Here is a 10475-nt window from a genome sequence, read left to right on the forward strand (position 1 = left end):
CGTTTTTCACTAGAATGATCTACCAAGTTCTAACAATGGGGAAAAAAATAAAAATCAGTAAAGAAAATCACCGTTATGCTCAAAGCAATCAACATTTTAATAATAAAGTGTTTGGTCTCACAATAAAAGTCACTTAAAAAAACAAACACAGCATGATCAAGAAGAGAGAGTAAAAAACCCAGAATGCTCCAGTCAGGGGAGTGAGGGGGAGAGAGTCAGGATCTTCAGAGTACATCTGTCCACCTTCAGTGTCTGTCTGTCCGGCCGCTCTCACCCCTAAATCCAAGTCCTGCGATATGTGGGCCTTCCCCTTACTCTCCTTCAGTGTTCTCTGGGACGGGAGTGGGATTAGGACGGAAGAGTTCTGGATTTGGGGGGTTGGTTTTTTTTTTGGGGTGCACACCGGTGCCATTTCCGCCTTTGCGCTCTGTGGTCTCCCCATCTCAGTGGCCCTGTTGCCATGGCGAGGAGGTCAGGTGACCATTGGTGTCATTCTCACTCTTGGATGACAAGCCCCTCCCTCTGGGGGTCACCCTAACCCCCGACCTCACCCCGTCTTCCTCCTCCGAGCTGCTCTCTACATCACTGCGGTCATCCTTAGACACCTGCACAGGAAGTACATATACTCTCACACACCTGCACAGGAAGTACACATACTCTCACACACCTGCACAGGAAGTACACATACTCTCACACACCTGCACAGGAAGTACACATACTCTCACACACCTGCACAGGAAGTACATTTACTCTCACACACCGACACAGGAAGTACATATACTCTCACACACATGCACAGGAAGTACATATACTCTCACACACCGACACAGGAAGTACATATATTCTCACGCACTTGCACAAGAAGTACATATACTCTCACACACCTGCACAGGAAGTACACATACTTTCACGCACCTGCACAGGAAGTACACATACTCTCACACACCTGCACAGGAAGTACATATACTCTCACACACCCATGCAAGAAGTACATTTACTCTCACACAGCGACACAGGAAGTACATTTACTCTCACACACCGACACAGGAAGTACATATATTCTCACGCACACAGAAGTTTCATATGCCCTCACACACGCACACACACACACCTTTCCCCGGATCAGTGCTTTGATGGAGACGCGGATGATCAGCCAGAACCAGAGCACGTGGAGAACCTGCAGCAGCAGCAGCAGCCCATTAAAGAGCCACCAGGACGGGTATGGACCAATCATCTGCCAGCTCTCAAACAGGGTGGTGTGGAGGATCCTACACACACGCACACACACAAGCCAGCGACTATTTTACACTCTACTGTCCATACGATACTGCAGGAGAACATTAGCCCTGTTAGACTTACAGCTATCTCATTACATTACATTACATTAAGCATTTGCAGACGCTCTATCAAGCGACGACACAGTGCATAGGTTTCATGATGTAGAGGCGCAAAAGAAACACTAGAGTGAAGTAAGGAGTTACGAAAATTAGCCACGCCTGCGCTTCATTACTCTAACAACACCGCCATAAGTCCATAGTAAGATCATAATGGTCATGCCCCCCCCCGCACTTAAAAATGACATAAGCCCACCCTCACCATGTCCCACAATACTAGTTACCAGCCCTCTCGCCGCAGTAAGATAGGCAGTATACTCCAAACGATGTGTGAACTTTGCGAAAAGAGCCACCAGCTAACATCAATGTCAGTTTACTCAATAAAAGCTCCATGTTCTTCCTTTTATGTCACTCCACACCGCTGGGCGTCTTGCAGCTCAGGACTCCTGATGCCTAACTTTTTTTGCCAGGAATTCTAGCACATTTCACTGTCTTTAAAGTCGCTGAGTGATCGATCATAAAGATGACAACACCCTTGCATGAGTTCAGCAGCCCTTTGCTTTAAAGTGTTAATCTCAAAAGTATTCCAGTCACGACCAGAACGCTGCTACCATTGGACAGTGACGAGATGAACCAGAAAAGAAATTATAACTCCGCCCCCTGGGCCGGTCAACCATGACGCAACCAACCATGTGATATTTGGATGGACCAATCGCAGACAGGGGAAGAAAACTGCAAACTGGTGCCTTGCTAGTGAACACACCGCACCTTACAAACTCAAAACACCGCATCTTTTTGTTTGTCTCTTGTTCAAATCGCATTGCTTTGTTTGAAAGGTTCTGCATCGTTTGGAGTATACCGGCGCGTTTAGGATGCGCCCAGGCATCCCCTCACCAAACGGGGTAGATGACGAGTCTCGTGCTGAAGAAGACGAGCCCAAACACGGTAAACAGGAAGTCACTCAGCCACTGGGACTTTGCGTAGATAGCCATCTTAGCAGCCTGGGAACGAGGGACAGAGAAGCAAGTGTGAACACCACAGAACGCTGACGACTGAACCAGAAACAGAATCACAACACCACAGAAGGTACAGCCAATTACGTGGCCCTGATCTGCGGACGATGGCGACGAAGACACAAAGAGCCCTCGTCCTGTGTGGGATTAACAAATAAGACCAGAAATACAGCAAATAAACAGATACAATAACTTCTGTGGAAGCTGGTTGCACTGTCTACCTGTAGTACCAGGTAAACTCAGAAAGTGGTAAATCCAGTATGGTTCTCCCAATCAAACACTGATCCCCCTCCTTCCCCCTGGCCACTCCCACCTGACCCCTGACCCCTCACCTCCAGCAGGATGTCTGCGGCATCATGCAGGCACATGACCAGGCTGCCCACGCGCAGCATGTTGTTGACATAGGAGAAGCTGATCAGGCCTACAGTGGCTAGGTGGTGGATAAACATCATCAGGAAGTCCTGCAGACAGAGAGAACCACGAGAGAGAACCTTCAGAGAAAACAATCATAAAGAACCTTCAGAGAGACCCATTAGAGAGAACCATCAGAGAGAACCTTCAAAAAGAACCTTCAGAGTAAACATTCAGAGAGACCCTTCAGAGAGAACCTTCAGAGAGACCCATCAGGGAGAACCATCAGAGAGAACCTTCAGAGAGAACCTTCAGAGAGAACCATCAGAGAAAACCATCAGGGAGACCCTTCAGAGAGAACCTTAAGAGAGAACCATCAGAGAGAACCATCAGAGAGAACGTTCAGAGGGAGCCTTCAGAGAGAACCATCAGAGAGAACCATCAGAGAGAACCTTCAGAGAGAACCATCAGAGAGAACCATCAGAGAGAACCTTCAAAGAGATCCATCAGGGAGAACCACCAGAGAGAACCTTCAGGGGGATGCATGTAGGCTATATCTCTGCAGTTTCCTCTTCTCATATTATAGCCAAGGCAGACCAACCCAACACAACAAAATCACTTTATAAAGCCCAGCTCTCATGAGTCCTGCCTTCTACAAGCCCCACCTTTCACAAACACTTTCGTAAGCAATTCTGCTCTTAAGCCCCGCCTCTCCCACCTTCCTCCGGATGTCGGTGAACTGGGAGAAGAACAGGGAGCAGTAGAAGGCCAGCTCCATCATGTAGTACAGATGCAGTCCTGGGGAGAGGCCCTGGGACACAGAGCACAGGCATGTACAACTTCACACACATACATGCAAATGCATGCACACAGATATAGGCACATGCTTGCACATAGACGAGAAAGCAGGCAAACACACTCACAAGCATATGCACACACACATGCATATACAAACACACACAAGCACACTTATACACACATACCTGATAGGGGTAGTCGTACCAGCAGTGCCTTGTGTCCCATGTCCAGGGTGACTGTAAAACAGGATGCATGATTATACACAACAGAATGACACACACACAGCAGCATGACCTCATAGAGAAACAGGATTACACACAGCAACAGCGTCACACAGCAACATAACCACACAGCAGCATGATGACATAGAGAACAGGATTACACACAGCAACAGCGTCACACAGCAACATAACCACACAGCAGCATGATGACATAGAGAACAGGATTACACACAGCAACAGCGTCACACAGCAACATAACCCACGCGCATGATGACATAGAGAACAGGATTACACACAGCAACAGCGTCACACAGCAACATAACCACACAGCAGCATGATGACATAGAGAACAGGATTACACACAGCAACAGCGTCACACAGCAACATAACCACACAGCAGCATGATGACATAGAGAACAGGATTACACACAGCAACATCATCACACAGAGAAACAGGATTACAGAGAGAAACAGGATTACACACAGCAGCATCATCACACAGAAAAACAGGACTACACACTACAACAGTGCACATACATTGAAATGGTTGCACACTTAACAGGTTTATTATTAACATTATCAGAGTTACCTGATCAGCCATGCACTCACCTTCCACAGAAAGTGCACTCCATAGGTAAATATGCACAGGTAAAATACAAACTTCCACCTGGAAGAGAGATTACACACAGAAGTTAAAAAAACAGGATTGATAAGGTGTGAAGGAGTGGCCCTTCAATAGGCAGTTAATTGTTTAATTGTTTGTAATAATTGTTAAATTGATTTAATTTAATTGTTGAATTGTATTTAATTTGTAATTGAAACCAGGTGCAATTGATGGCTCAGCCTATTTAAGTCTGTCAGTAGGGACAGAGGGGTAGGAAGGTGACCCACTATGATCATTTGTACTGCTGGTGTTTTTAAGTCTTGTTTTACTCAGTTGTTTTTAAGCCTTTTTTACATAAGGATAAGTGGATGGGATGTGTGTGTGTACGTGTGCACGAGTGCATGTGTGAGCATGTGTTTGTATATTGTTCACAAAGCTTCTCTGGACACTAATAAAACCCTCAGACTGTCACATTCAGCACACGCAGACACACACACACACTCATGCGCACATGCACACACACTCTGGAGTCCTACATGCTCTCACAGTATTTGGTCAGGGTGACACATACACACACACACACACACTCTGGAGCCCTACATGCTCTCACAGTATTTGGTCAGGGTGACACACACACACACACACACACACACACACTCTGGAGCCCTACATGCTCTCACAGTATTTGGTCAGGGTGACACACACACACACACACACTCTGGAGCCCTACATGCTCTCACAGTATTTGGTCAGGGTGACACACACACACACACACACACTCTGGAGCCCTACATGCTCTCGCAGTATTTGGTGAGGGTGCTGGGCTTGTCCTGGTTACGTCGATGGCGAAACCATCGCTGCACCTCACGCACGTCCCAGTCCAGCTGCTTAGAGAGCCCCTCCACCTGCCTGCAGTCTGGAGACTAGAGAGAGAGAGACGTGGGATTGAGAGAGAGAGAGAGGGGAGGAGAGGGAGAGGGAGGAAGGGAGAGAGAGAGAAAAGCAAGGAGTGAGAGAGGGATGAATCAGACACTCAGCTGGTGGATGGGGGAGTAAAGAAAAACGGCAGCTGCTGATCCCCACTCTGTTCCCCAGAGGAGCTACTCCCCAAAACGCCGCTCCCCAAAACGCTGCTCCCCAAAATGCTGCTCCCCAAAATGCCGCTCCCCAAAACGCTGCTCCCCAAAACGCTGCTCTCCAAAATGCCGCTCCCCAAAACACCGCTCCCCAAAACGCTGCTCCCCAAAGCACTTCTCCCCACTCTGCTCCTCAGAGGAGCCTGCAGGAGCAGCCGCTGTTTCTAGAACTTTAATATTCAGCACACCCCCACACACCCGGGCGCTGACCTTAGTAACGCAGGTAAACACTCTCTCCAGGGCGCCGTTGGGCGTGGCCATCCGACTGACTTCTGTGTGGATCTGCAGGATGTGTGCACATGGGCGAGCGACAAATCTGGAGAGAGAGAGAAAGAGTGTGTGAGAGAGAGAGAGGGACACTAGTTGACCACCACAAATATATTTATTTTAATTATTAATTCATTTATATCTTTTTTTCTATTTTCTCTTTTCTACATTATTATTATTATTATTATATGGCCTACTCACTGTGGCCATTACCACACTGTTAATTGCATTGTTGTCGTTACCACACTGTTGTTTGCATTGTTGTTGTTACCACAATGTTGTTTGTATTCCTATTCCTATTCCTGTTTCTGTGTGTACGCTTTGGCAATATGTACAAATGTATTTCATGCCAATAAAGCATTTTGAATTTGAATTTGAATTTGAGAGAGAGAGAGAGAGAGAGAGAGAGAGAGAGAGAGAGACAACACCTGCTCTCAATTAAGCTGGAGTGTTGGCTCCTACAAAGCCAGTGACAGTCAGGGTTTTATTCTGGACACTGTGGAGTGTTTTTCTGCACTGAAAACCAATATGTCGCTACAGCAATGCAATACTGCCACACATTTACAGAAACAAAATGGCAGCTAAATACGTACAGCTTATTAACTGCATCAATTAAGCGAACAAGAACAAGTGGACACATCCCTGATCTCCACCACCCTCCCTGATCTCCACCACTCTCCCTGACCTCCACCACCCTCCCTGATCCCTGATCTCCACCACCCTCCCTGACCTCCACCACCCTCCCTGATCTCCACCCACCCTGACCTCCACCCTCCCTGACCTCAACCAACCTCCCTGATCTCCAGAAAAAGATGAAAGAATTCCGCTTCCAGAGTTGACCTTTGAACTCTGTCTGATAAGCCAGAGCTGAATGTCTGTGGCGGAGTGGCTGACACTCAGAACACACCTCTGGATTAGTTCCCTGTGAGAAATCTAGCAGCTTTGCACTGTGAGTCACTGATTCCGCAGAGGTCAATGATTCACAGAGGAAGGAGGACTCCGCGGTCGCTGTGCAACTCAAACAGGGCCCCGCCTGTCAGAGACCGACCCAACCCTCACCCTCATAAACGAGTCCAGAGGACAGACAGTCTGCTGCTGGCTGCCCTGGGGACTCTGCCTCAGACCACCCCCCCCCCCCCCTCCACCATGCCAGCTCTCACTTGAGACAGGTAGACAGAAGAGGTGAACGGAAATCAAAGTGGGGAAGTCAAATTGGAGAGGTGTGGCAGCTGGTGTCTCAGCAGTGCAGGTGTAGGCTACCTGTTTTAAGGTGTACCCCCCCCCAGAAACACTTGGAAGTACATCAGATGAAAAGTATTTAACACCTGTGGGGAGTGTGTCTGACTGGGCTGTAGTCTTGTGCAAGCATGCAGTATGTCCCATAGAGCATGCAGTATGACCCATAGAGCATGCAGTATGACCCATAGAGCATGCAGTATGACCCATAGAGCATGCAGTATGACCCATAGAGCATGCAGTATGTCCCGTAGAGCATGCAGTATGACCCATAGAGCATGCAGTATGACCCATAGAGCATGCAGTATGTCCCGTAGAGCATGCAGTATGTGTCATAGAGCATGCAGTATGTGTCATAGAGCATGCAGTATGTCCCATAAAACATGCAGAATGTGTCATAGAGCATGCAGTATGTCCCATAGAGCATGCAGTATGTGTCATAGAGCATGCAGTATGTGTCATAGAGCATGCATTATGTTTCATAGAGCATGCAGTATGACCCATAGAGCATGCAGTATGACCCGTAGAGCATGCAGAATGTGTCATAGAGCATGCAGTATGTCCCATAGAGCATGCAGTATGTCCCGTAGAGCATGCAGTATGTCCCAGAGAGCATGCAGAATGTGTCATAGAGCATGCAGAATGTGTCATAGAGCATGCAGTATGTGTCATAGAGCATGCAGATTGACAGATAGCAGAAAATGACATGGAGCCAACAGCTTTCGCAACTCTTGTTATTCTGTATTCTAGCCCTGCTGCCACATTGCTCCTGTGCCCGTATATTTATGGGTGATGTCATAAAAGGAACTGGAACAAATAAGATGGCGTACTAGCACATCGCCTCTCTGAAATCCCTCCCTTCCCCCCATCCACTGGTTTCTTGGAATACCCAGGCCTAAAGGCTTTCTATGCAGGATTTCTTAGCATGTGCTTACAATCAAAGAACTCTCCTCCTCTGTCTTAAACCCCGTCCACTCAGGCAGCGTAGGTCAAGTTAAAACCCAACAAACACCCACCCCTCTCCACACAGGAAGCAGCGCCACTCCCAGAAACGTCCCAAACGTCCCAAAGGTGCACGAATTTGACGAAAGTGCATGAAGATTCCCAGTGCATTATAGATATGCCTTAGCATGGTGATTATCATGCATAGTATGCCTTTAATATAATGAGGTTAGACAGGACTGTGACTTGATACACTAACAGTGCCAAACCGATGAAAAGATAAATGCTTAAAAAGCCTTGTAGGCCAATGGCACGGCTTATTTCCAATTTGCACCAATGAGTGGAAACATCGCTGCCTTCCTTAACCCCATGGGAAACCGCACAGGCACTGGACGAAGGAAGACTACGGTCAGTCCCAGACTAAATTCAGTTTTGAGTGGAGATCCTCCATACAAAACACAATTTTGTCCAGGTCTAAGCTTAATCTGTGTCCGTGAAACTGGCACCATGAGTTATTACAACTGAGAAACAGACCCGAAAAAGTGCTGCAAACAATAAAGGAACGAAGCCTGTTTTGAAGTCCGGAGATTCAAACCCAATAAAGTTGAAAGTTCTTTGCCCCTGTCATCATCGGATTGCACATTAATCAAAAGGAACTTTCTCCCCATGATCGCTCATTTCTCATTTATGACCTTCAACCCATGTTTTATAGGCTGCTTCTCTTCAGCATGTTCTTGGTGCTCTCCTGCTGGGTCTCAAATGTTTAACGTCTGGGTTTGTGTGAAAATGCTGGCTTACTACCGACAACTAGGCTAGACTTGCATGTAAAGAGATGCCAGAAGTCGGGCCACATCACAGGAGGACTACAGAAGTCCAAGCAGTTCAATCCAAGTAATTCTGATACCTACAACAAGCATGGCTTCAATTTAACAATTCTTGCAGGCTTGGAATGAATCACTTATCGCGCACAACATTAATACATATTTTTTTAAAGTTAATTACACCTTTTGTCATCAGTTAGAAATTAAACTCGCTGGATTACAGATTCAAAATTCAATACCAGCTAATATAAAATGCCGCGGGCTACAGAAAATCTCAGACTCTGACACTACTTCACAAACTCGCTCACTCACTCGGAGAGAGAGAGTACGCAAATAACGCATGATGCGCACGCAGTGAAATTGACGAGCAAACATTATCTTGGCACATACCTCTCACACCCATTCCAAGTGCCTGAGTCCGCCAATTTATTGACCCCGAGTGGGGAGTCACGTTGTAGCCCAACGAATTTTATCAGATCTCAACTGATAAAAAAAATTTAACTGAAGCAAATCCGCACCTAATTCTAAAACACAAAGCTCAATAATTTAAGCGTAAAATTTGCAAAGCTATTTAAACGAACGTGGACTAAGTTACATTTAGCAAGCGAGTTAACGTTGTTCACTCGTTTGGAAACTTAGTTCCCAAAATACATTTATGGCAAACTGATTTAATATAAATTTGAGATGACATCACGCTGGGGCGAAGTAACTCAGTTAACTACTATCACGTAAGCCAACCAGGACGACTATTATGAGCTTGTAAACTAGATCAGCGTAACATACCTTTCAAATAATATCCTGACAGCAAATATTCCCAAAGCCAGCGGTAAAGCGGAGAACAAGTGTCCGGCTTTGGGATACTCCACTCCGGGTTCTGGGTCCGCAAAGTCCGCCCAGGTAACATTCTGAGGAAGCCAGAATCTTTCATTCCAAAACCAGGCAGAGAGAGCAGCCATTGTTCGGAAGAGGGTTATCACGAACAAAAATAAGCTTTTAGTGGAAAAGAAAGGGTGGCCGCCCCTTTGATCCTGCTGCTGTGTGGTTTGGAAGCCAAGGCTGGGTTTGTTTATACTCCAGCGGAGTCCTGCAGTCGAGTTAAGGAAGTAAGTTAGCCTACTGAACTCCACCTCCTGATCAGCATCCCCCAGTCATGGAACATCTGCTCTGAGGCGGTATTTTTGCGTCTTTTTGTGAGCTGATTTAACATCCTTGATGCCATACTTCGGCGACAAACAGTTCGCTTAATGTCTTGAATGGGTGCTGGACCAGTGTTTGGTACACTCAAAACATACTTGGAGAAGAGAAAGTGAGATACATGAAATACATCTTGGTGAACTGCGTCCTCTTTGCGAGATTATAACCTTTCCTCCTCGTAGCAACGGGTAATTTATTAAAGGCAGAAACATGACAATTTAATTCTAACATATCGTAGGAAATGGAGCTGTATATCTGGTATCATTCGTCGGGGTACCCACATCGATGGAGGTGCGTACGCTATGGTGCCCGACTCTTCGTATCAATGACATGGCGCCATCTACTGGTGCTGCGGGGATATAAACGGGCTACTGTTGTAGAATTCCCCTGGATAACTGTGTTCTAGACGGAGTGAGCCAAAGCAGAGGGATTGCCAGTTCTGAAAACAGCACACTGATGTGCACAGCTGTGGCAATGCGATGCAGTCTATCCATCCACAGCATCTACTTCAGCATGCGCGCGCACACTCTCTCTCTCTCTCTCTCTCTCTCACACACA

At 46.8% G+C, this 10475-nt stretch overlaps 1 protein-coding gene across 2 annotated transcripts; it reads right to left on the reverse strand.

Annotated features, from left to right (window-relative positions):
- Positions 1-73: 73 nt before the first annotated feature.
- LOC135235154 (ceramide synthase 5-like) lies at positions 74-10422 on the reverse strand. 2 transcript variants are annotated; one of them, XM_064300390.1, is made up of 10 exons: positions 9507-10422; positions 5668-5773; positions 5114-5244; positions 4327-4384; positions 3682-3732; positions 3417-3509; positions 2680-2808; positions 2229-2335; positions 1112-1268; positions 74-605 (listed from the first exon to the last, which is right to left on the reverse strand). In XM_064300390.1, exons 1-10 carry the CDS (start codon positions 9677-9679, stop codon positions 444-446), a joined length of 1167 nt encoding a protein of 388 aa, XP_064156460.1. In that variant the 5' UTR covers positions 9680-10422; the 3' UTR covers positions 74-443. The 2 variants fall into 2 exon arrangements, with proteins under 2 accessions (XP_064156460.1, XP_064156461.1); XM_064300391.1 differs by lacking the exon at positions 9507-10422 and adding an exon at positions 9114-9136.
- Between the last annotated feature and the right edge of the window lie 53 nt (positions 10423-10475).

The sequence above is a fragment of the Anguilla rostrata genome, chromosome 11 (genome assembly GCF_018555375.3).
Source record: "Anguilla rostrata isolate EN2019 chromosome 11, ASM1855537v3, whole genome shotgun sequence".
In the NCBI taxonomy this organism is placed as follows: domain Eukaryota; kingdom Metazoa; phylum Chordata; class Actinopteri; order Anguilliformes; family Anguillidae; genus Anguilla; species Anguilla rostrata.